The sequence below is a fragment of the Lissotriton helveticus genome, chromosome 6 (genome assembly GCF_964261635.1).
Source record: "Lissotriton helveticus chromosome 6, aLisHel1.1, whole genome shotgun sequence".
Classification (NCBI taxonomy): domain Eukaryota; kingdom Metazoa; phylum Chordata; class Amphibia; order Caudata; family Salamandridae; genus Lissotriton; species Lissotriton helveticus.
Genome location: NC_136067.1, coordinates 732375109 through 732402168, shown reverse-complemented (window position 1 = coordinate 732402168; position 27060 = coordinate 732375109). Strand labels below are relative to the sequence as shown.

Genomic DNA, 27060 nt, shown 5'->3' with positions numbered 1-27060 from the left:
TGTGTCAGGGCTGGTAATTCAAATGCTACTAGTGGGCCTGTAGCACGGATTGTGCCACCCACATGAGTAGCCCCAAAGAGGTGTCTCAGGCCTGCCACCGCAGTGCCTGTGTGCGGATTGCTAATTGCCATGTTGACCTGCCCAGTGTACCCACTTGCCAGGCCTTACCCTTCCCTTTTTTTTTTCAACACCTAGGACACCCCCATGGTAGGCCCAAGGTATCCCACTGGCAGGGTGCAGTGTATGTAGAAGGTATGACATGTACTACTGTGTGTAAAATGTCCGGATAGTGAAATACTGACAATTTCGTTTTTCACTATTGAAAGGCTATATTGCCCATAGGACAGAATGGGGAATACTGTGTAACATGTTAACCTGCATATCTTCCCATAGGAGTGATATAGAAAATTGGAGTCGGGTATCCCTGAGGTCAGAATTTGATAACACAGATGGTTTTTAAATTCTGTGTTTGAAAATAGCAGTTAGAAAGTGGCTATTTTCTTGATCAACCTTTCTGTGTGCCTCTGCCTGTTTGTGGATTGACTGTCTGGTTTGAGAGTGACAGGGGCTGGGGTGGCTCCAGGAGTCTGGGTGAGTCAGCACTAGGCTGAATAGGCGGATCTTCATTTGGAGTGGTGGGAGGAGTAGCACCTGGGCCTGAATAGGGCTGTGCCTGCCTTCCACAATGCTGGCACCACCTCATGTGGTGCGTCTAATGACCCTGGCCCACACTGACAAAGAAAGACATTGTGCACTGGCAGAGTGCACATAGAACTGGTTTGGACTGGGTCCAGGACCCCTCACACATAAAAAAGACTTGGAGTATAAATATGAGAGCTGGAACCCCTGAACTTTAGACTACTTCATGATCAAGAGGAACCTATTTCCAAAGAGGACTGCTGAAGAGACAGAGGAGAAGTACTGCCCTTGCTAAGTGTCTGGGGCTGGCCTGCAGTTTGCGGTTTCTGCTGCGGAGAGGATCAAGGAACTTTGCTGTGTGCTGTGTCCCCTGTTTAAAGAAGGACTTTGCTGTGTCCATCTGAAGAAAAATATCGAAGGGCCTGAGAAGAGCTGGCCTCCTGTTGTCCCAGGCACAAAAGGACTTCACTCTCAGCTTCCCTGACTTCCTTGCTGGAAGTTCTGACCTGCCCTGAGGTGCCTGTAACTGTGTGTGAGGCCCTTGCTGCTGGGAGCTGGAAGCTCGGCGCAACGAGGGAGAAGCAGGACGTTGCCACAGCAGCTGCCATCGCATCGCCAGGGAAGCGTGCGCCGGTGCTGCTGTTCGCCGTCGCATCACCGGAGAAGTGTGTGGCCAGACCGTCGCATCGCTAAGGAAGCGTGTCACCACTGCTCGCCATCACATCAACGGAGAAGCGTGTCACAGGGCCTGTCGTGGCTTAAGAAACCACCGATTTCGCCGCACGGCCGTGTACGCATTGCATCCACGTTGACGCATCGTACCAAAGGCACCATTTTATCGCATTGTGCCGGATCATCGCAACATGTCGAGGCACCATCTTGTCGCATCGCAACCGGAGTGCAGGAAGAATCGACGCATCGCCTTCCCTGCGACCCTTTTGTTTGTTCTGCGTTACGCATCTAAGGTACTTTGAGAGAAAAGTGTCGCATTTACCATCTACAAGTTTATTTTTGCAACAACCCTTTTTAAGACATTCTACTGAGTACCTGTAGGTTGTATTTTTTCGTTTTGGTCTTGTTTAGATTAGATAAAGATATTTTATTCTTCTAAACTGGTGAGGTGTCCATTTGTGGTGTTTTCACTGTGTTGCTACGAGTGTTGGTACAAATACTTTACACATTGCCTTTGGGATAAGCCTGCCTGCTCATGCCAAGCTACCAAGGGGGTGAGGAGGGTTTATCTAAAGTGCGTATCCCCCTTACCCTGACTAGAATCAAGGGTCCCTATTTGGACACAAGTACCTACCTCTACCCACTAGAGACCCCCAGTTCTAACAAGTGCAGTTTGAGAATCATGCCCATTCTTTTGAATCTGTGTGGCTGCGGTCAAGATTTGATCAGACTGATAGAAAATTAGGTTAAGTGGCTACTTTCTTTAGGACGTTTGACTCAAAATATTTGGCTTCTTTTGTCAATTTATTTGCAATTCAGCTGCACAATTTCTAGGCGTGACCAGCACTGCCTAAAATGTAACTGGTTGTTAAAATTCTAAAATAGTTTGGGATAGTTCTTTGGTCAAGTTGGTGGTATCTGCAAAGCTTTGGGAGCAGTAAGATTTCTCGCCTTTTTGGGAGATTTTGTATTGTCTTTGTAACTTCTTTTTTCAGGTTAGTAATTTGTTTTTCTCCACTGTTTGTTATGTATTCCTATGTACCTTTTTGAGCTTGTATCTAATTAAGCCAACCTATTTTCTGGAGTGGCTTCCTTTGTCTTCGAGACTTTAGAAGGAGCTACAATATCAAAGACGTCATTGAGTCATTGGTTGGATGGGTAGCAGACATTAGCGGGGTCAGTGGATGTGAAACATTCCTTGAAGGTATTGATATTGAAGGTCTTGCTTAGTCTGTTAAGGGAGAGGTTATTTGGTGTTGGTGGTGTTCCTGTGTGCACATTTAAGTTGAAGTGGATGTGGCAGTGGTCACTCCAAGTGATGGGCTGTACTTCCTTAACTGAGATGAGATCCTTTGAAGTGAATGTGCATCAAGGGTATAGCTAGAGACATGTGCTGGCCAAGTAAGTGAACACTAAGAACTTTAAGGTTACGGAGTAATATGAACAGAAATTGATGTCTTCAAGGACATGTAGATTAGGGCGGGTAAAGGTGATGTCTGATAGAGTCTAGAAGGGCATCCATAAATATTATGCTTTGTGCCGTTCGCAAGCCGTTTTGTTTACTGGGGACTTTTGCTGGGAGTCTTATCCCCACTACAGACTTAGCCAACGAGGACATCGGGAGAAAGGAGCATTATCCCAACAAGCAGGGCTCACTGAGGGGAACCTGACAACAGCAGCAGCAGGGGTCTGGACTGCGAGAACCAGCATCCCAAGCGCTTCAACAACTCAGCGCAGCTGGTGTCTCTTCCCACCCTTGCCCATTCCCCTCCTCCTCCCTCTACATAAGCACCCCCTTTCCCGCGCATCGCGGGACGCGCACGGGTCGGAGCACGGGGCGATGCCCAGGCAAAGGGCGGGCCGTTTGAGGCCGTTCGAGACCGGTCAGGATCAGGACCGGGCCACCACCCTTTCAGCCGTCCCCTTGGTATATATTGATTCCTACCTCGACTAAAGAGGACAACGATGGAAACAAGGAGTAAAAGCACGCAGGCGGCAACAGGAGCTGCCAAAGGTACTTTGGATAATTACTTTGTAAAAGCTGGGTCATTATTGATCGATTAAATTACAATTCTTGAGAGGCGTATTTCCCAAGAAATTGACTGGGTAAGAAGATCCTCTATGGGCCCCCTGGCACAGGCCAAGAGCCCAACCAATAGACCTAATTGCACTGAGCATATTGAATCTAGCAATGGGGTAACTAGTGCCAGCGAGCATTTAGTGAACTTAGATTTGTCCAACTCTAACTCGCACACTAGTGCAAAGGATCTAAGTGACTTTAATGATATGAGCTTGCTAAATCTCCCACTGGTCCAACCCCACCCTGCTCAAATCCCCAATCCTGACCACGCTTTAGACGCGGTCACTACTAATGATAGAGTCACATTGCAGGGGACAAGGGAAGGAGCAGTCCCTAAAGTGAAAAATAGAGCACAGAAAAGAGGTGGCAGGAAGACAAAAACCCCAAAGTCCAATTCTACTCTGAAGGCCAACAGTCATGGACTGAGTACAGTGGGGAACTCGCCTATTGATGGAGCTGAGGCTATATTAACAGAGCCTCAGCCTGCAGCGACATTGGAACACACCAGCAATAATTCCCATGATACTTCGGGTGAAGACATTACCCTAGCCGATATAGGATCACTTTTGAGAACCTTATTATGTCCTTTAGAAGCACGGTTAATTAAAATGGAAGCCAGGCTAGTGAATATAGAGAAATTCACGGCTCAACAAGCCGACAACCCCAAAATAGAGAGTAAAATAGATAACAAGGGCGGCAGAGCGGGGACAGAGACAAAGAACAAGAGGGGTACCCCAGCTAACACTAAGGTGGGCAATAGTGCAGGACCCCTAGCACACCAGGACAAACCAATCGCCCCCCGAGTTAAGACCACGCAACCTAGCACTAACACTGCTATTCCCAACCAGCCACAAGTTCTCCCTCCCAAAACTATACCCAATCAGCCTAAGGTTAACACTCCTGCCCCTAGCCAACCTCAAAAAGTAGTAGTACCAACAGATGAGACTCTAGGAAATACCAAAAAGCCAAGAGTAGTGAACTTGCCGCCGGAGGCAAGTCAGTACACAGTAATTCTAGCGGGGGTGCCTGAGCTAAAAACCACTCTGATCGAATCTACCGCCTCTCTTAAGAATAAGGTGATGGACTGGTTATCCATGTATAGACCTCTACGGCAAGGTATAACAAGTGACGTCCTTATGGTAAGAAGGGTCCCTTGGGTGGGTAGTTCAAGAAAAACCATCAAAGGAGACTGTGTCCTGATTAGTTTTAGAGACCCCATGACCGTCTCCCACATCTGTGGATGGTACCTTGAGGACCAGGGGACCAATATTCAATCCCTACCCCTCTCCTTTTTCTACCCCCGGCTGACACACGCATACGAGGAGGATGGATGGGGAGATTCCCTGAGGCAGGAGGGAGAGGAGACTTTAACTACTTAAGTCGCCACCAACCAGTGTGTTATACACCAAACACCGAAGAAGAAGGCTGGGAAATCTGTCACAGAAGGGGAGGTGGCTGGAGGGGAAGAGATAGAGTTGATTACCGCCATCCTAGATCTCAACACCCTACATATTTTCCCCTGCCCAATAGGTACAGTCACTTGGACATGGTAGATTGACAGTTTAGGCAGAATGTCAGCGGGAAAAACTTGTACCCCTGGGAGGGCGTGGAGGCAGATTCTATACCCCCTGGACCCACGTTTGATCCAATGCTAGACTCGGGTCAGCCTGATGTTCCATCATACATCAGAGAAAACTCAAATTATCGTGGACATTCCCCCCATAAACATGGAGCTAGGGGAACCTTTGGGAGATCTGACTCCCGCGGCAAGATCTTTGGACAATGTAAGTGACATCATTACCTCCCCAATAGTGGCCTCGACCCCAAAGCCTCCATCCCTGAAGATAATTTCGTGGAATGTGGCTGGCTTAGGCAACAAGCTGGATCTACAGGAATGGACTGCTTTTGTGGATTCCGGGGATGTATGTATGTTCCAGGAAACCTGGGCGAGGGAAGAATACTCCCGACGGGGTTTCCTGGCATTTTCCATTCCCGCGAAGTGGGGGGCTAGGGGCCGTCCCTCTGGTGGACTCTCAACGTGGGTGGCGACCCACTTGGGTTGCCAGGCGGTACGTCTCCCCCTGGCTTCTGAGGACATGTTAGGGGTACTGCTAGAATGGCCAAACTTTGCCAGACTTGCTGTGATAAATGTATATTCAAGGCCGGTAAACATAACACGCGAATCACCTACTATTGAGGAATTATCAGCTTACCTCAGTGAAATTCCCAAGGGCACCCCATTCCTGGTCGGTGGGGACCTGAATTCACACTTTGAGCCCCTAGCAGGCCTCTTGGATGGTTTCTCCATGGAAGAGGATGCAAGGTGGGCGGTTCCTTCTGCAGTGGCCCCTCCTCCCAGAGCTTGGACACCTCTAGCTCTACAGATCACTGCCCTAACACTCAAACATGGTGTTAGAGCCTGCAACGGGCGTATTAAGTCGGACATACCGAGCAAACACACTTATAACAGAGTGGGCAGGGAGTCGCGTCTGGACTATGTCCTTGTACAACTTTCTTCGTGGTCGCACATTATCGACTTTAGGGTGACAGAAAGAGTCGACAGCAACCACAACGCCCTAGAACTGGACTATGCCTTCCCTGGCATGGAGGACAATGATCATGCCACGGTGGTGGCTAATACTGGGCTCCTCCTCGAAAACAACAGAAGGAGAATTAGGTGGGAAAAACTAGTTGCTGGTAGCAAGAAGCTCCCAAAGCTTTATGCTGGAATAATCCCAACCCTGGAAAAAGTGGGTACTTTAAGCGAGGAAATCCACAATCAGGAAACCCATAAACTACTCTATCTGGCTCATGAGGACCTCATTAGGACCATGGCGGTTGATCTTTTCACCGAGGGTCAGTGCAGAGGCGGCGGGGCATATTGCAAATCATCATGGTACAATGCTGCATGCCGCAAGGCGAAGGGAGATCTCCTCTCATGCATCAAGGAGGGTAAAAGCAGAGTGGAGATACAGGCCAGAAGACGGGCATATAAGAAATTGGTTACCCAGGCCAAGGTTGAATGGGAGCAGGATAAGTGGGAGGAACTTTCTAGCTCTCTAGCCACCAGGGACTACCGCAAGTTCTGGCGAACTGTTAACGCGGGTTCTGATCATTTAATATCAGCAATTGAACCGAACATTGCACCTGGGGTATGGCAGGTGCACTTTCAATCACTCTATATCTCGGACTCTGGGGCCATTTGTAATCCACCCCCAAGTACACTTAGCCATTCCAACGGCGACCTGTTCACAGTAAAGGAGGTGCGAGCCGCTATTGCGGGACTGTCATCAGGCAAGGCCCCTGGGTTGGACGGTCTCCCAGGTGACCTGTTCAAACAAGAGCCTGATGTATGGGCTCCTTATTTGCTGACAATATTTAATGCTGTTTTGCTGGGCATGGAGGTCCCTAGTACTTGGTTGGGGGCAGAGGTGGTTCCTATATTCAAGAAGGGCTCACCTCTGCTCCCAGCCAACTATAGGCCCATCAGCCTAATAGATGTGTCCCAGAAGCTTTTTGGCAGGCTTATATTAGACTGCCTTCAGATCTGGTTAGAGGAAACTGATATCCTGAGTCCATACCAGGCAGGATTTAGAAGGGGGGTGTCCACAATTGACCAGATCTTACGCCTTAACCTCATCTATTGGAGGACTGCACTAATCGAGGGGGGTAGCTTGTACACGGTTTTCATGGACTTGCGTGTCGCCTTCGATTTGGTGCCTAGATCCAGATTATGGAGCGTGCTCGCTGAGATGGGGGTTCCAGCCGAAATTCTTGATATTCTGGTGAGATTGCACCGGAATAACTTTGCACGTGTCAGGTGTGGCAGAAATGGTAAATTAACGGATAGATTCCCCGTTGATAGAGGGGTGAGACAGGGCTGTGTGCTCGCACCGACCCTGTTCTGCCTTTTTGTCAACGGGGTAATCGCCCACCTGACCGGGATCGATGACACCGATGCTCCCAAATTGGATGGCAGCAGGGTGCCCGCCATTATGTTTGCAGACGACACCCTGCTGCTGTCCAAAACTCCCATGGGGATTCAGCGAATACTTGATTCTTTTCTAGTATTCTGTACGGAGAGGGGCCTAGAGATCAATGCCCTCAAAACAAAATATATGATCCTAAATCCCACCCCGTCGACACGTCCCAATCCCTTGCTTGGTTCATCGCGTTTAGAGAGGGTCTCCACATTTGAATACTTAGGTCTAACCCTAAACGAGAACATGACATGGGGAAAAACCAGATCAAGGCAAACATGAAATTGGTGCAGATCGTGGGAGGGATCACAAGGATGATGAACAAATCAACATATCGTCCACTTGGTCCTGTCATCCAGATCTATAAATCCCAGGCACGGGGAGCTGTTACTTATGGGGCTGAACTGTGGGGTCACACTTCTGCCCAAAATATGATGACAACGGAAAATAAATTCATCAGACAATTGGTTGCTCTTCCATCAAGCACTCCGCTACTCCCCTTGAGACTAGACTTGGGAGTTAGACCGATTGTAGAGGAATTGGGACTTAAACCTTTAACATTCTGGCGAAGACTATGGAGGAGCCAAGAACTTACCAACTATACGTCTGAGCTCAAGGAGTTTTTAACCCTACCAAAAGCCACCCACATTCCTTGGCTAAATTACATAAAAAGATCATGTGAAAGCTTAGGGTTCTCAGAACTGTGGACTGACCCAGCAAATGCATCTGCCAGGATACCACGCAAAGTTCTGTCAAAAGCTTACTATGACCTAAAGCTTACCATTGCTCTGGACAGCAAGCGTGAGGGTTCTCTGACAAATTTATTTACTCAAAGTAAAGACTCCTACTTCCTGGAAAGTGTACTGGATGGTATGACCCCTGTGCTAACTAGGAAGTTATTTCTCCAGTGGAGATACGGCACACTACCCCTCAGGTCCTTCACTAGCTCTTGGTCATCGCCACCAACTACTAAGCAATGCCCAGCATGTGCACATTCTCAAGAAAATGATCTACATGTGGTTCTATTCTGCAAGGCCTATCAAAGTATCAGAAAACACTGGCTCGTCCCCCTTCTCAAAAACATGGGTTTCAGACAGTTCTCCCCTGCGTATAGAATTTTAAAAACTGATGCGTCACCCCTAACTGTCTTTGCACTGAAAAAATATCTCACAGCAATGTGGTTCATTCGTACCCGCATCCTGAAGGCGGACTGTTAACAACTTTATTTTATCAATGATTCCTAGTTTCTTGTTGATGAATTGTTTTATACATTACCAGTCGAATTTTATAATTAATGTTTTTATAATGATTGTGATTATTTGTACATCTTTGATGATCTAACAGATCGAAATAAAGATTGAATTGATTGATTGCTTTGTGGGGCCAGGAGATTGGAAGGAATGCAGCAGTAAGTTTGCAGCAGTGAATTGCAATAAAATAAGGATTAGGAGCCTGGTGTTGAGCAATCTTTGATCACAGAAGTTGATAGAGATTTTGTACACTACAGCTAGACTTTCGCATTATCTACTGTTAAGGTTGCTACTGTAACTTGTTAGGTATCCTTGGCATTGGCTTTGCTCAACTTCGCTGGAGGTTCGGCCTAAAAAGGCCAATTATGTTGCTTGTATTCTTCCTGAAGACTCGTGCATTGATTAATAAACATGACAACTGGTTTTCAGTGCGACTCGAGGGTAATTTGGACCCTGCTACCCTTAGATCCTGCTGGTAGTTGGTCTTGGCGTTTTGTCATCTGGGGTTGTAAGATGGAAGTAGATTCCCGTGATTTGACTTGTTATGTGCCCAGGGCTATGAAGACCTCTTTGGCAGTGTGAAAAAGCATTCCTGTGGTAATTTTACTGAGTGCTCTAGGGGATCCGCAAGACTGTCCTCCTAGACTGATGAGGCTCATATGAGTTTAGCATAGGTGCTCTTGGAGGGCATTCCTACAATGTTTCACTTTCTAGTCCCTGTGCTTCCTATGCTATTCTGTCCTCCTCATTTGAAATGTTGCCTGGGCCATGGAATTTTGGTGATTGTCGTATCACTTCTTACCCAACAATGTGATTTAGACTTCAGGTACTCTGATAGGCGATTTTCTTCTGGAACATCCAGTACATGAAGTAAAGATTTAACTGGGGTAGGTTTGGAAGAAGGCTAGGTATTGACATTGTAAAGAGAGTTTTAGTTCAAGTAGAAAGTGAAGTATGAATGCCAACCATTATAGATGATTTATTGTGGGTGGGAGTGAAGGAGAGCGTGAAGCTTAGTGTGGAATAGTTTAATGTTGGTAGAGGTTTGAGTCTTGGGTGCACGTTAGTGAATGGTTTGATGCAAATACAGCGTGCAATGGATGCGAAGAAGAAGGTATGAATAGTGATAGGTGAGCAGGGGTTGGAGGGGAGAGTAGAGAGGGCTATGAGCCAGTTAGATAATGCTAGAATAGTAAAGAGAAGGGTGAATTTGTTTTGACAGTTGAGACAAACGTGTTGGTGGAAGATAAGGAAAAGTCCTAGGGAGGTAGTAAGCTAGGTTAGACTGCTAGAGAGAAAGTGGTAACTAGATTAACACAGTTCATTTTCTAGCTGACTGTAAGAGTACAAGAAGTCCTTGGGAAATGGAAAAGAAGTATCGCCTGGGGCGCTTAGTCTAGTGACATTGTAAGTAAACATTGTCGAAAGGCAAAAAGTTAAGCCGCAAAAATGCACTTCCAAGGATTGCTTATAAGGGCCTGGGAATCTACTAGAAACAGAAATACTATTTCCAGGTATAGCTGATATGCACTGGGAAATCCAGAGAGAAAAAAAAGAGCACGAACAAGGGCAAACATCGAAAAAAATAAGGAGGTAACTAGATTGAAATTCAGACACCAACTGACATCTGCATCCTGGAATCTGCACATAATGCTAAAAGTGTACATGGTAAAACGTCTTTCATACCCAATCTCCCAGAAAATTAATCTCCAGATCAAAAGTGAATACGCTCCAAAGGTTTACGACTAAATGGGGCATACTATAAGGAACAAGCACTGCACATTTGGAAGTGTTATTTGTTTTGCCTATTTTAATCTACCTTACACATTTGGCAACATTATTTTAACAGCACACCACAACAGCTTATAAGTACAACCTAGAGTCCATGTCACATAAGCTACATGATTGCTTCATTCCGGATATTTACATACATTAACAGCTCAGCTAATTGTTTAAATATGATGTTTGACTTTCTGTTGTGGACCCCATTTATAAAAGTCATTATACTGTGAGGTTAATAATTATTATGTTATTAACTTAATAAGGTATACATCCAAACGTACCTTCTCTTCAAGACTACCATTCCGGTCAAATTGGTATAATTGTGCCAAGTGAGTAACAATCCACCAGCTGAAACTCAAAGGATCCTTGCATTGGACAGTCTCACACATACGAGGGCCGAGCGCCGAGATATCTCCAGGGAACAGTTGCATCAATAATCGATTCAACCAGTTCCAAAAAGACTGAAAAACAAGATGTTCAAATCATTTTAAGTGTTTTGGACTAAGATTCCAGCACATTTCAACTTCAGCCTGCAGCTCAAAATCACACACACCATTTCACACAGAGTATTTCTATATCTTTTTCTGCCCAATAAAATGCAAATGAGCATTTTGTTTTACAGGCACCTAAGTTTTGTGGTTAACATGCTTCTATGCCATTACACTGTTATTGAAAAGGGAAGAGTGGGCCAGGAAGGGAAATAGAAGCATTTGCCCATGCCAATATAATATTGGTTACTGAAAAAATCAGGATTATAATAAGTTTCCTACTGGTAGCCAGAAGTATCATTCATATGACAGGCATCTGCAGTTAGACCACTTTTAGATCCTTTAAAGAGTAAACCTTCACAAAAGCTACCATATTAGGCCCGGGTATCTTCAACCAATGGAGTCAAATAGCAGATCAGGGCAGTATTTATGTGTCTTTCATACGGTGTATACATGTGATGTTACGCATATTTGCAGCTTCTGCAACAGACCCTGCCAGAAGTGGTTGATCGGGTATACATGAAGTGGCTACTGGTAATATCTCAACTATTTCCCAAGCCCCTACTGACCTACCACATGTATCAGAAAGCAGTCCATGAAAGCTGAATTAAATACATACTTTGTACAGAGTGAAAAATAATAAATACCCAACTGATGTTATTTATCCAATCTAATCATCTACTAGACCTCACAGAATTTGGTTTTAGGGCTGAGCACAGAGACCGCGCTGATCAAAACCACTGACGAGGTAAGAACAGACCTGGAAGAAGGAGGTACAGCAGCCTCATTCTTCTTGACTTATCAGCGGCCTTGGATACGGTAGATCACTCCACTCTAATCCTTCGCCTCAAACGTCTTGGCATTATAAACAAAGCTCTTGCTCTGCTACAGTTCTTTCTGACGGGCAGAGAACATTCAGTGATGTTGGATCACATCACCTTCAAACCATTCCATCTGCCTTGTGGGATCCCACAGGAGACCTCTGTCAGCCATTTACTTTTCAACTTATACGTCACTGAATTAGCATTCCTTATCAGGTCCTTTGACTTCTCACCCAAACTTAAGCTGACGACACTCAAATCGTCCTGTCTGCCTCAAACAATGTTAACTACACTAACCTCCAACTTCACAACTGCATGAGAGCTATAGGTAATTGGATGGGCAAACACGGCCTCAAATTGAATTCGGACAAAACTAAGGTCATTCTTTTTGGTAATAATCCAAAATTCTGGAACTCTACTGGCTGGCCAACAGAACTAGGAGTACTCCTCTACCCCGTCCTAAAAGCAAAAAACATGGGAGTCCTAATCGATGACAAGCTAAATTCTAGTAAACACATCAACTCAGTCATTTCCTCATGCTTCAACACCCTCAGAATCATCAGGAAAATCCTCCCCAACATTCTCCCCCAGCTCGAGGAAAACAGTAATCACCATGTTAATCCTCCCTAAACTGGATTATTGCAACAGACTACACCTAAATCTCCAAAAGCAACACCTGAATCAACTGAAAAGTGTTCAGAATGCGGCTGCTAGACTCCTCTTGGACCTTCCAAAATTTCAGTCAGTATCCCAAGCCATTAAGGGACTTCACTGGCTATCAAAAGGCAATTGAATTCAATTTATGGTTTAAATCTTTTATTGAGTTTTCACAAGAAACAATACAATACAATATCACTTTGACAAGAATGCGTAGCGCGGTAAGCTCCAGTGCAATAATAATAGGCATACTCAGTGCTAGCGGAAGCAAATCGGCATTGTAGGTCACCAATAACTCCCCAACACAACACAACAGATCCCTCCCCCTCCCCGCCCCCTTGTCCACAAAGCAAAAGGGTAACCCTGTTGCAAAAGGGAAAGTCAAGGAGTGAGAATAGCATCAGTGCGTGGTTTCTGTTTGTGCTTGGGCGCCCTCTGATCCGGAATTGGGGTGTCTGCCAATTGGAGAAGGCGCAGGTATCGGGGGCAACTTAGTTCACGGAACTCCCCTGTGAGGAGAGTCAAGAATGGCCTCCACAACTCCGGGAACTGAATTCAATTTAAAGCACTCTGTCTTACCTAGAAACCGTAGGCCTGGTGATCTAAAGGCAAAAACAACAGTTGATGGACAGAATGCAGAACAATGTCATACATTCACCCCAGTACAGAGATCTGGGCCTAAATCCATCGTTTTGTTGCACTCCACACCACCCCAGTTCAGACATGGCAATATGCAAATCAGCCTTGACCCTGTGCCTCATGGGAACAGTCCAGCCCGAACTGCCAAGCCATGTCTTTCCTGGACTGGAATCAGGCATCCTAGGACCGGTTTCTGGCTATCAGCCGTCTTCAGCCAGGATAGCTTGACTCCAGTGGTGTGGAGAGCATGGGACTCACGTCCGAGCATACCCATCCTACTCGGGGTGACAAATGCAAAAACAACAGTTGATGGACAGAATGCAGAACAATGTCATACATTCACCCCAGTACAGAGATCTGGGCCTAAATCCATTGTTTTTTTGCACTCCACACCACCCCAGTTCAGACATGGCCATATGCAAATCAGCCTTGACCCTGTGCCTCATGGGAACAGTCCAGCCCAAACTGCCAAGCCATGTCTTTCCTGGACCGGAATCAAGCAAGAGAGGGCCGGATCCGTCTGCAGGCTCTCGGAACCGAGCCAGCACCTGCACCATGAAATCCGACCGAGAGGAGAGCAAGCCTGGTACGTGCCGATGGGAGGAGAGGGGGGGGGGGGGGCGGAGCACCTTCTCGTGTGCCGGCCTGCTTGCCCGGGCCCTGCCTGGCGCTGGGGGTCATAACTGGCAGAGCCTCTCTCACAGCTCCTGGCTCCGCTGGATGACGTCAGCTTCCTTCAGTCTGTCCTCAGTATTCATTCTATGGGGGATAGACCGCCCCCCCTCTCGCTTTTTAATCACTTGGGGCAGCTGACCCCCCGCAGTTGCCTCTCAGTGCGGTGTTATTTTTTACCGGAACATAGTTGCCTGACCTGTCGGCGCCTGGGTCGTCCCCGCCCACTTTGTGTGCCTGCAGGGCGAGTGGGCACAGGTTCTTTCTAGGCGCTTAGATTACTGGAAACAAGTTTGTGCGCGGATAATTAAGTTTGCTTTTAAGGCCCTGCCCGGTGTTCGGTTGAGCAGGTGATTTCTGCTGTATGTGGTTTTTGGGCTATATGGACTTTTGGATTTAGTTGCTACTTAACGAATGAGGGGAAGATCTACAGATGGTAGAAAATATTCAATTTAAAACAACTATTACGTTTAACGATGCGACGGTAATTCTCGACTGAGGAGTTTTAGTTGTTCCTCTTAAGTCATCGTGTTAACGACTGAATAAGGGAAAACACACTTTTCCACTTTCGCTATCTCTTCAGTTGTTTCCAGGATACACACATTGTGTTCATTCACCCTCTGTGACTCCTAGCCCCCTACGTGTTAGCAGAAAACTAGAGATAAAAGCACTGCTGGGAATTTGCTATAACATAATGCCATGAGAGCCGATATTTGCAATGCCCTTGCTTAGGGGGTATGTTTACTCATGTCTTGGCAACAGTATTTATGTGTGTGTATAAATATATATTCCACTCCTGTGCGACTGTCTGATTTCTGCTGCTCTAGCTTTTCCTAAAAAGCACTGAGAATATAAACCAGCGTATTTTCGTGTTTTTAATCATGCTCTGTCGTTGTTCTTTAAAGCATCGTGTTTCGTGCATAAAGCGGTCATAGTTGTCATTCCGTATGTAAAAAAAGCGTGACATCAATTTGAGCGTTTTTAGGTCGAGCTAGAATGCGCATGCATCTAGCTTGACAACTATTGTTGTCAGTCTCCTGGGAATCTGAGACAGGGTTCGACACGCGCGCCGATTGCACCTCGTGGGCGAGCACGGCCGGCACATATGCTATCTCAGATTCCCAGGAAGTCAGCCATGCCGCCATGCAGTCGCGCGCGCACACATACACACATCCACACTCACACACACACTCACACACACATACACACACGCAGGCAGGCACGCAGGCAGGCAGGCACACACACACACACACACACACACACACACACACACACACTGCATACACACACACTCCCCCCCCTTACCTCACTGGGCTCTTTTCTTGCTGGAATCCCTGTTTTCTTGTGGGCTCCTTCTGCCCAACTCCCAATGGATGGATGGGCGGGCGGGCGGGGGCGACGCAGCCAGGGCTCAGCACCACCACATTATCACTCAGCCCACCACATTATCACTCAGCACCACCACAGCACCACTCAGCACCACCACAGCACCACTCAGCACCACCACAGCACCACTCAGCACCACCACAGCATCACTCAGCACCACCACAGCATCATTCAGCACCACCACAGCACCACTCGGCTCCACCACAGCACCACTCGGCTCCACCACAGCACCACTCGGCTCCACCACAGCACCACTCGGCTCCACCACAGCACCACTCGGCTCCACCACAGCACCACTCGGCTCCACCACAGCACCACTCAGCGCCACCACAGCACCACTCAGCGCCACCACAGCACCACTCAGCGCCACCACAGCATCACTCAGCGCCACCACAGCATCACTCAGCGCCACCACAGCATCACTCAGCGCCACCACAGCATCACTCAGCGCCACCACAGCATCACTCAGCGCCACCACAGCATCACTCAGCGCCACCACAGCATCACTCAGCGCCACCACAGCATCACTCAGCGCCACCACAGCATCACTCAGCGCCACCACAGTATCACTCAGCACCACCACAGCATCACTCAGCACCACCACAGCATCACTCAGCACCACCACAGCATCACTCAGCACCACCACAGCATCACTCAGCACCACCACAGCACCACTCCACACCACCACATTATCACTCCGCACCACCGCATTATCACTCCGCACCACCACATTATCACTCAGATCCACCACCACATTATCACTCAGCACCACCACATTATCACTCAGCACAACCACATTATCACTCAGCACCACCACATTATCACTCAGCACCACCACAGCACCACTCAGCACCATCACAGCACCATCACAGCACCACTCAGCACCACCCCAGCATCACTCAGCGCAACCCAGCATCACTCAGCGCCACCACATCACTCCGCTCCATGACAGCATCAATCTGTGCAACCATTCAACAACAACTGGATTAAATGTGTTCTCTCAATGTTTCAAGCTTTATTACAAATGTCACAAAAAGATGTTAATATTTCACTTCTGTTCTTGGATTTTCATCACAATAAAATACACTGAACATAATCTTCACAAAAGTTATTTACAAAAGTTTAAGCTATTGCCATTATAAATTACAATCACTTTTATTTAAGTATTAATTATTTTAAAAAATTAAACATACAAAACATGTTGCATTACAAATGCTATAGGTGTCACATTTGCGAAAGTTATAACTATTGGCATTGTAAATGACAACGCTATTAATTTAGCTATTTTCCAAACCAACACATAAATAAAAAAATTGTCATTTACAAGACCAATAGCTCAAACTTTCATAATGCGAGACCTATTGCATTGCAAATGCTTGTTTCTTTATGGAATAGAGACTTCAGAAATCTCGCATGCCCTGAGAATGCTAAAGTTAATAAAAGAGCAATTTTCCAAACTAGGAACTCTGAATGAGGACCCATAAGCTTAATTAAAACTATATATAGCTCCCATGAACCAGCATTGTAATGATCGGTGAGAAAGTACAGAAGGACTCATTTCTTGGTTACATTGTTTGCGAATAAATCCAAAAGCGCTTTGCTCCACCTTGTGCAGTGATTGTTTGTCGCCTTCCATTCATGTCAGAAATCTTTGCCCTTAGTGAAGGAGTCTACAAAGTCGTACACCTTTCTTAGATGACGCTGTATGGAAAATTGAAATGCAGTTCTTCATGGGCAAAGGTACTGTGCCTATGCACATAGTGTGTTAGACTTAATGCAACTTATTTCTCAATGCTATAGATGAAGTAATGTTTGCCTTTTAGCATCAATTGTCGCTCAAAGTCCAAACACAAATTGGGCATTTGTAACTTATTTTGTAAAACATAGCAGTATCCCTGTTTTGAACTGAAACGTGGCTCAACAAAAGTTGATGCCTGATAATATTCCTACAATATCAGGCATATATATACTACTGTATGATTAGACACAATGGCATTGAAGGACAGGGTGGGGGTCCTGCCCTTGTGTTTAAGTCAGATGTCACATGTTCTCCCTTTCACCTTCAGGTTCCTGAGAGCAAAAGCCTTATTTTTTTTCTCTTAGGTTTTTGCATAACTTGTCCTACTCGGAAGCCCTCATCTACCAGCCCCCAGGCCCATGCTTAAAATTCTCCCATGATATTCCTAAGGCTATTGCACCACATGCTCTAAAATGTTAATATTTTAAGGTACTTAAACATTAACTTCGATGGCAATCTTTGCACTCCGGAGGTCAATTTTATTAATGATCTTGAATTTATTCAGCTAGTACAACGTGTCAAAGCCCCCACTTATGTTGCGCGCCATGTTCTTCCTTGAGCCAGTGTTGAAAAATATGACCAATCTTGCAGTAGATCCACCTATTCCTCCTGTATGGACGCATCATTATGCTATACCAATCTCCAACTCACTGGGTATTTTGACCACTCCCAATCCTGTTCTGTCCCTCTCGGCTTGAAGCAGGTCCAAACTCTCACCATCAGGTTTTTGTGATCTTCCCCAGGCAACCAAACCTAGACTTAACTTAACCGTAGAGGAAGATAAGACAGTGAATATATGGACTACTACCAGTCTAATCTTTGGTCCCTTATATGGTGGCTAGGTACCTGGTGATCTTTTCCATCTTCTACAATGAAAAACGAGGGCTTCTGGCTTGACCACAATCGAACCATGTACCAATAAATAAAGATGCTAACCGCAAACTGTTTTGGTCTTCTGAGGTGCCTTAATAAAGTGATATGGTTCCTCCCATCATCCACCCAGAAAACCGAAGTTCGGGCTATCATCACTTCTCGGTTGGACTAAGGTAACATCGGAGTATTTCCAGGACACTACTGAGACGTCTCCAAACAATACAAAATGCTGAGACCCGCATGCTTATGCAGGTTCCAAAACATTATGTCACTCACCTGCAATGGTTGCCAGTCAACAGATGAACTCAAGGCACTTGGTTTTGCCAATACAGGTCCACACAACCTTCAACACCTCATTCAGCATATACTCTCTTTAGGGCTCTCGGATCAACTACCTTAAGGCTGGTCTCTGTTCGAGAATCAAAAGAGCAAAACTGGGTGGCCACTACTTCACATACCTAGCCCACAAACTTTGCAACAGAATACAATTTCACCTGCATCAGTGCCCTACTTAAGCAATGTTCAGGAAGCAGCTGATTACCAGGCAGCTCTACCCAGTTACTTGCCTGTCAGTTCCAATGTCATTTTAGCACTGGGATGCCCTGTTAGGGCTGGCATGCGCTCTATCAATCCAAAAAATAAAGACAGGCCAAATTAATTTCAAATTCATGCTTCACTCCTATCTGGTCCTATGCTTTTTCATGAGTGGTTGGGAGAGGTGGGACAAGGGAGGAACAGTACCTGCAACTGGCCATCCTGGAAAATAACTGGTATGAGGATCATTTCTGCCAAAGAAAAGCACAATGTAACTGAGCTGCTAAGTAGTTATTTTCTAAGGCAGGTGCTCCCAGCCCATCCTGTTCTATGGGAAGCTTCAGTTTAGCTAAGACCACTCTGCACTTACTAGTGTACCATAGTTGTGTCAACACCTGAAACCTCCTTACATTAAAGGAGTGCTATGACCAGAGATTAAGCCATTGTGATCCATGTGGATCATGCTTGGTAGTCCAGCATCAGTCACTGAGGTAGGGATTTTGGTGAATTGTTATCTTACCTAGTATTGCAATGGGCCTGCATGAGGAGACATCAAGGGGTTCCTACCCAGCTTGGGCGATGACACAATTAGGCTTCTCTTTTCCATGGAGGCAAGCTCCTGGCCAGGATAGCACATAATGATGACAATTTAGGAATAAGCTGTTCTATATATGTGGTGTAAAACTCTACAGGAAGCCGATACAAGCCTCGAGTTTTTAAGATAATCAATTCACACAGAGCTCCCTTCATCTATTGATTTATCGTCGGGCCATCCATCTCTTTTCTCGTCACAGGAAAGCCTGCCTTCAACAAGGCAGAGCTCTACAGGTCCATAACAGTATTCGCTGAAGTGCTGTACATCTTGTGGAAGTACTCATGAAAGATTGAGTGTATTTCCTTTTCGGTATACACTACGGGCTCACGCGTCGGGCTTACTGCTGCAATAGGAGCCCCACATGTTCCTTACTAGTGAGCCACACAAGTAACCTACCAGCCATGACCCACTCCGCTTTTGTTCTTATCGCATAAACGTTGTGGTCAATACATCACAACTTTTCCATCAGGTCTGCATGCTTATCCCTGGCCTTGTCGGAGGGTTTCGCTTGAATGGTTAATGTTTGTGGAGGCCTTTTCCAAATGTGCAAAGGGGTCTCCTATCATCTGCTGCTCCTGTTCTATAACTATACAGGACACCAATATTCCCTGGATACAATGCACTCTAATCCCTATTTTGCCAATATATTCTGATTGATATACTGGGATGTGTAATTGGGTAGAGCACAATATGTGGTCTAAAAGCACATGGAGTTTGTGTTATGGTGAGTAAAAAGAGTATTCCACGATTCCCGAGTTTCTGGATTGCCAAGCATTAACCAGTAACCAGAATGCCAGTCATTGTATCAGTGTTTTCACATTGTGGATTGTAGGGATGCGAGGCCGGGAGATATGGCCTATCAAGGTTGGTATCTAGCACACAGTTGAAGTCATCAAGTATTCTGCATGGGAAGTATACCCACTTCGATAAAAGCATTGACAACTTAGCAAAAAGAATGAACGTTCTCAGTTGAGAGCATACTTACTAACTAGTTGTACTGTTGTACCATCTAGTTTGCCATCAAATAGGATGCATCTCCCTTCTGTGTAGATTTTGTTTGTACCAGGTGCAGAGAGAACCCCCACTTTCACCCAGATCATCACACCCCTAGTGCACGTCAAATAATTTGTATAGAGGATCTGCTCCCTCCAACTTTGCTGTAACTTTGGCTGATTTACTGCTGTCAACTAGGTTTCATGTATTAAGGCTATATGTGCTCTATATTCCTTCATTTGAGAAATGAGTGAATTGTATACCTTTTATTCATTGTATTAATTCCAGGTGATAAACATATAATTAACAGGAGTTTCCATGAAGTTAATCCGAGAATGTTGCATGACAAGGGTGTTCATTAACAACTGTATGACTTTATTGAGGGGTAGCCTACTAATGTGCTGCAGTTTGTGGCCTGTGCATAATACCAAATGTTTCTATACCCATTTAGAACTAGTTCCCAAATCCCCACCCCACGACAGAGTAAATTACCGGATATCCAAACTTAAAAGTGAAACTGGAAAAAAATGTCCTAATTTCAGTCATCGCTATCGACTCAGAGGAATGAGGGGGCTGCTTACATGCCGGTCTTTGGAAATCATGCTCTTGATTGTTGCCCATAACTTCATCTAGATTTATGTTTGCATGGCCAGAGCTCCAACCAAATGTATAATTCTCTAGAACACTAGGAGAGGGGTCATAAGATAAAGCCACATCACTACTGCACAAAGGATATTAATGTGCCTTAAGACAACCAGAAAAAAATGTCAGACCAAATCTTTCACTGTTTGTTGAGTAACTATGGGCAGCGAGTTAGTTTTTGAGATCACCGGATGTGATAATGAAGTGCTGGCTGTATCGTGGACTCAGTGTCGTCTGCTATGGGCAGTTTATCATGCAGTGCAGCAGAAGCCGCGATCACTAACTCTATGGACTACAGTGCCTGCGCCGATGTGAGTGCAACTGGAAGGGTCTTCTCAGAGAGGGGCAAGACCATCTCCCACACCAATTTCAGGCCTGAGATGAGGCCAGTGTTGCATTTCGTTCCCTTTTCCCAATTCCCCTTTCTGCTCGACCCAATTCCAGGCGTCCTCAGTTTCTGTGAAAAAAATAAATGTTGATTGGCTACTATTTATAATTTTGATGGAAAAAGAAGAGTATATCTCCTGTCTCTCAATTGTCATTTAATCCCATAAAGGAGGTGCGCAGTGGGTGCTGCTAATGTGTAGTCTGGAAAGGGCATGGTTTTTCAGCCTTCGTTTCTATGTGCACAACCTAGGACTGTGTGGGCTATCTCAACTGTGAATATGGGGAGAAAGAACACCACTTTCACCAGCAAATCTCAATGTACTGAGTTGCAAAGGTGCCCTCTGAGCCCCTGGGCATGTCACCAATATGAACACTGTTGCATCTTGTCCTTCTCTCTTTAAGCTCTTCTTTAAAAGTATTGGATTCCATCGGTGAGCTCTGTTATGTTGTTATGTTACAATCATTTGTAGATTGCAAAAAACACAGTTGATGGACAGAATGTAGAACAATGTCATACATTCTTCCCAGTACAAGGATCTGGGCCTAAATCCATCGTTTTTTTGCACTCCACACCACCCTGGGTTAGACACTGGCTATATGAAAATCAGCTCTGACCCTGTGCCTCATGGGAACAGTCCAGTCCGAACTACCAAGCCATGTCTTTCCCAGACCGGAATCAAGCATCCAAGGACCGGTTTCTGGCTATCAGCCTTCATCAGCCTGGATAGCTTGACTCCAGTGGTGTGGAGAGCCTGGGACTCACGTCTGAGCATACCCAGCCCACTCGGGGTGAAAATTGCAAAAAACACAGTTGATGGACAGAATGTAGAACAATGTCATACATTCTTCCCAGTACAAGGATCTGGGCCTAAATCCATCGTTTTTTTGCACTCCACACCACCCTGGGTTAGAATCAGGCTATATGCAAATCAGCTCTGACCCTGTGCCTCATGGGAACAGTCCAGTCCGAACTACCAAGCCATGTCTTTCCCAGACCGGAATCAAGCATCCAAGGACCGGTTTCTGGCTATCAGCCTTCATCAGCCTGGATAGCAGATGCTCCGTCCATCACCACCCCCTTTTGTACCACAATCATTTGTAGAGCGCACTTACACCAAGCGGTTTCATTGCGCTATAGACAGAATGCAGCAGTGGAATGATGACAAAAGCTTACTCATATGCCAGAGGGGTTTTAAGGAGAGTTCTGAACTGGGTGTATAAGATTACTGATCTGAATTCCGTGGGGAGGGAATTCAAGAATTGAGAGGCCAAGAGGGATAATCTAAGACCACCATGTTTTTTCCGTTTGACAGTGGGGATGATGAGCAGGTTCAAGTAGGAGGAACAAAGTTCACGAACAGGAGTATTGAATATGCTACTTACCAGTATGCATCTGTTCTTGGCATGTAGGGCTGCTGACATTCATATCTATAGCATAGATCGCCGCCTAGTGTTGGGTCCGGATGATTGCACATTGTTGTCCTGGAAGAGTCTTCGAAGTATCACGAGATAGGTGGCTCCTCCCCTGGACTACAGTGCGCATGGGCATCGACTCCATCCCCAGATTGTTTTTACCCATTGTGGCGAAGATGGAGTGTAACAGTGTGAGCGATGACCATGCTAAGAGTAAGTGTAAATTCTGCAGCCGCTACAGGCGCCGGGGAGCAGGGTGGGCGATATGAATGTCAGCAGCCCTACATGCCAAGAACAGATGCATACTGGTAAGTAGCATATTCAGTTCTAGGCATGTGGGCTGCTGAATTCATATCTATAGCATAGAATATACAGCAGTCCCTCCATTAGCGGCGGCCGCCTGTGCCAGCTGCAGACGTTTGAAAAAGTGTTTTTAGAACAGCCTGCCCTACAGCTGCTTGCTGCTTGGAGTGCACATCTACACAGTAGTGTTTTGTAAATGTGTGTGGGGTAGACCATGTGGCTGCTCTACAAATGTCTTCGAAAGGGATATTTCCAAGGAAAGCCATGGAGGCCCCCAACTTGCGGGTGGAGTGGGCCCTTGGGGGGGATCGTTAAAGTGCGCTTAGCCTTGTGATAGCAAATTTGAATACACTTAACGATCCACCTGGCTATACCTGCTTTGGAAATGGGGTTGCCCTTGTGTTGTGCGGAAAAGGCAACAAAGAGTTGTTTCGTCTTCCTAAAATCTTTGGTCCTATCAATGTAGTACATCAAAGCCCTTTTGACGTCAAGAGTGTGGAGCATTCTTTCTGCCACCGACTCAGGATTTTGGAAGAACACAGGCAGTTCAATAGTTTGATTGACATGGAACTGTGAAACCACCTTTGGAAGAAATTTAGGGTTAGTGCGCAGCACCACCCTGTTGGAGTGAATTTGAATGAATGGCTCTTGTACAGTGAGCGCCTGGAGCTCACTAACACGTCGCAGTGACGTAATGGCTATCAAGAAAGCCACTTTCCAAGTTAAGAACTGAATCTCGCAAGAATGTAGAGGCTCAAAAGGTGGACCCATCAGTCGGGTGAGGACCACATTAAAATTCCATTCAGGAGCAGGCGGGGTCCTGGGAGGAATGACTCGTTTGAGCCCCTCAAGAAAAGCTTTAATGGCAGGCACTCTGAAAAGGGAGAGATGCTGCCTTTTTTGCAGATAAGCCGCTATGGCGGATAAATGAATTCGAATGGAAGCATATGCCAGATTGCATTTGTAAAGATGTAACAGATAACAAATGATGTTGTGCGTGGACGCGTCAAGCGGGTCAATGTTGTGGTCTACGCAATAAATGACAAACCGCTTCCATTTGGCTGCGTAGCATGCTCTGGTGGTGGGCTTCCTGGCCTCCCGTATGATATCCATGCAGTCAGGAGGCAAGTTGAGGTAGCCAAACTCGAAGACCTCAGGAGCCAGATCGCCAGGTTGAGCTGTTGCGGATCTGGGTGCTGAATGTCGCCATGGCTCTGCGTCAAAAGTCTGGGTGTGAGGTGCAGCCTTTGATGCGGTACCACGGAAAGTTCTAGAAACGTGGTGTACCATGGTTGGTGTGCCCACGTTGGAGCAACCAGGATGAGCGTCATCGAGTGTTGCTTTAGCTTTCTTGCCACCAGCGGTATTAGAGGTGCTGGGGGAAAAGCGTATGCAAATTTGCCTGACCAGTTCATCCATATCGCATTGCCCTGCGACTGTGGGTGCGGGAACCTGGCGGCAAAGCTTTGGCATTTTGCGTTTTCCCTTGTGGCGAACAGGTCGATCTCTGGATGACCCCACTGCTGGAAGTACGGGCGGAGTACTGATGGATGTATCTCCCACTCGTGCATTTGGTGGCTGTACCTGCTGAGCAGATCCGCCATCTGATTGTCCTTGCCGGGGAGGTGTTCCGCCAAGAGGAAGATGTTCCTCTGTATGGCCAAGTTCCACATGCTTTGAGCCAGATGAGACAACTGTGGAGAGTGTGTACCTCCCTGCTTCTGAATGTAGTACATGGCCGTCATGTTGTCCGTCCGGATCAACACGACCTTGTTGCACAGATGTACCTTGAATGCCTTCAGTGCCATTAAGATTGCCGTCAGCTCTAGGTGGTTGATGTGCATCCTCTTTTGCTGCGTTGTCCATAGTCCCTGCCCCGTATAGTGGAGCACATGAGCTCCCCAACCCTGGAGAGATGCGTCCGTTGTTAGTATGATCTGTGGCACAGGCTCCTGGAACGGTCGTCCCTTGCAAAGGTTGTGTGGATTCCACCAATGCAGAGAGTTGTATGCACGACTGGTCACCAACACTAGGTCTTTTAACTATCCGTGAGCCTGATTCCACTGACGTGCTAAGCACTCTTGAAGCGGACGCATATGTAGTCTCGCGTGCGGGACTATGAAGATGCAGGGGGCCATCATGCCTATCAACTGCATGAACACTCGTGCGGGGAGCGAGTGTTGCGTCCTGAATTTCTGTATCAGCAATTGAATGCTGTTGATCCTCACAGAATTCAGCTGTGCTGTGGCTGCCAGAGTGTTTATTGTTGCGCCTAGATACTGCCGCACATGGGCGGGCTGAAGGTTCGACTTTGGGTAATTCAGTGAGAATCCCAGATCGTGAAGAACGTGAATGGTGTGGGACATGCTGGCAGCGCACTGCTGGGCCGACTTCGCTCGGACAAGCCAGTCGTCCAGATAAGGGTAGACATGAATGTTTTGTCTCCTGAGGTGCGCAGCCACTGTCGCCAGGCACTTTGTGAACACCCTGGGGGCTGTAGTCACTCCGAAAGGGAGGACTTTGAATTGGTAATGCTGATTCTGAATGGTGAATCTGAGGTATTTTCTGTGTGACGGATGTAGCCGAATGTGAAAATATGCATCTTTTAGATCTAATGTTGCGAGGAAATCCCCCTGATTGAGCAACGGAAGAACCTGCTGCAGTGTGAGCATATGAAAGTGTTCTGATAGAATGTATAGGTTTAGGGGTCTGAGGTCCAGAATGGGTCTGAGGGACCCGTCTTTCTTTGGGATCAAGAAGTACAGGGAGTACACTCCTGTGCCTCTTTGTTCCACTGGTACGATCTCGATTGCCCCTTTTTGCAGCATGACGAGTACCTCTTGCTGCAATAAGTGCAAATGCTCTGTGGACATAGGACGGTGTTTTGGGGGTATGTTGGGTGGAGTGGTTGTCAACTCCAGACAATAACCGTACTGGATAAGCTTTCTGACCCACCTGTCTGTGGTGATGGATTTCCAGACTGGCAGGAACTGTTGGAGTCTCCCCCCGACTGGTGTTGTATGGTCGGAGGGCAGTGACAAGGCGTCACTGTTTGTTCGCGGCGGAGGATCGGGAGTTGTTGTTTCCACGACCTCTGCCCTTGGCGCTGTTTGCGCGATAGCCACCTCTACTCTGTTTGTTGTATGAGGTTTGCGCACCACTCTTAGTGTACTGTGTTTGCTGGGACATTTGGCCTCTGGAAACACCTCTATTGCTTGAGCAACGAAATGTACTACCCCTGAACTGCTAGGATTGGAGAGCCCCCATAGACTTTGCAGTCTCGGTGTCTTTTTTGATTTTTTCCAGGGTGGTGTCCACCTCAGGTCCAAATAAGTGATCAGGGTTCACAGGCTGATTTAGGATGGTGGTTTGTATCTCCGGTTTGAACCCGGAGATTCTGAGCCAGGCCAGACGCCGCAACATTACACTGGTGTTAATGGCCCTGGCCGCGGTGTCCGCAGCGTCCAGTGCACACTTAATAGAAGCATTTGAGATGAGTTTCCCTTCCTGAATGAGCATCTCTGCTGCCTCCTTATATTCGTCTGGCAAGTGTTGTAACAGGGTTTCAAGTGTATCATAATGTGCCCTGTCATATCTGGCCAAGAGTGCCTGCGTGTTAGAAATGCGCCAGATATTGGCCGCTTGAGCCGCCACCCTCTTCCCTGACGCTTCTAGCACCTTAGATTCCTTGGCAGGGGGAGGAGCATCACCAGTAGTTTGTGAATTTGCCCTCTTCCGGGCATTAGAAACAACTAGCGAGTCCAACGACAACTGGCCCTTGATGTAGGTAGGGTCGCCAGGTGCCGGCTTGTATTTTTTTTTCAATTCTGGGGTTTATAACCCTGGCACGTGTGGGGTCTTTAAAAATGTCTGCAGCATGTTTCAAGACACCCTTCAGCATTGGCAGAGTCTTAACAGTCTTTTCAGAGGTGGAAAAGGTGTCAAACAGAAAGTCTACTTTAATAGGGTCAGCATGAAGCTGGACGTCATGATTCTTGGCTGCCCTCTCAATAAGCGCATTAAATGCCGCAGAATCCTCAGTAGGGGAGGTTTTGACAGCATACACTTGAGTGTCCGGGGCAGTTTGTGGATCCCCTGGGTCTGCAGCATCTGCCCATGTGTCATGCTGATCTTCAGGATCAGTGTCGGCAGGGTAGTTGTATTCCTCATAGTCACCTTCCCCAGCCTCCACATCCGGGTAAGTAGGCGAGATTGGAGCAGTGTCCTGAGCACGTGGATTAATCAGTTCAACAAGAACTGGGGAATCTGTGGAATCCTTTTTCTTCTTCAAAGGAATTGTGTAGGACTCCATAGGCTGTGCTGGTGTGATCTTTTGCTTGTAAATGGAAAGTTTACCGGTGTTGGCGTCGATAAATTGTTCCGACTGCTCCTCGAGTAGGGGTTGTCGATGCTTTGTGCCTACAACTGCAGGGGTAGGCTTTGGCCCGGTGGACAC

General features: G+C 46.6%; 1 protein-coding gene across 3 annotated transcripts in view; it reads right to left on the bottom strand.

The window, feature by feature from the left end:
* The window catches only part of MMS22L (MMS22 like, DNA repair protein), a 602587-nt gene that overhangs the window by 422660 nt on the left and 152867 nt on the right, over positions 1-27060 (bottom strand). For all 3 annotated transcript variants that reach the window (XM_078648222.1, XM_078648223.1, XM_078648221.1), the window contains exon 9: positions 10685-10864. In XM_078648222.1, the coding sequence (XP_078504348.1) occupies positions 10685-10864 (180 nt within the window). The remainder of the gene's footprint in view (positions 1-10684; positions 10865-27060) is intronic.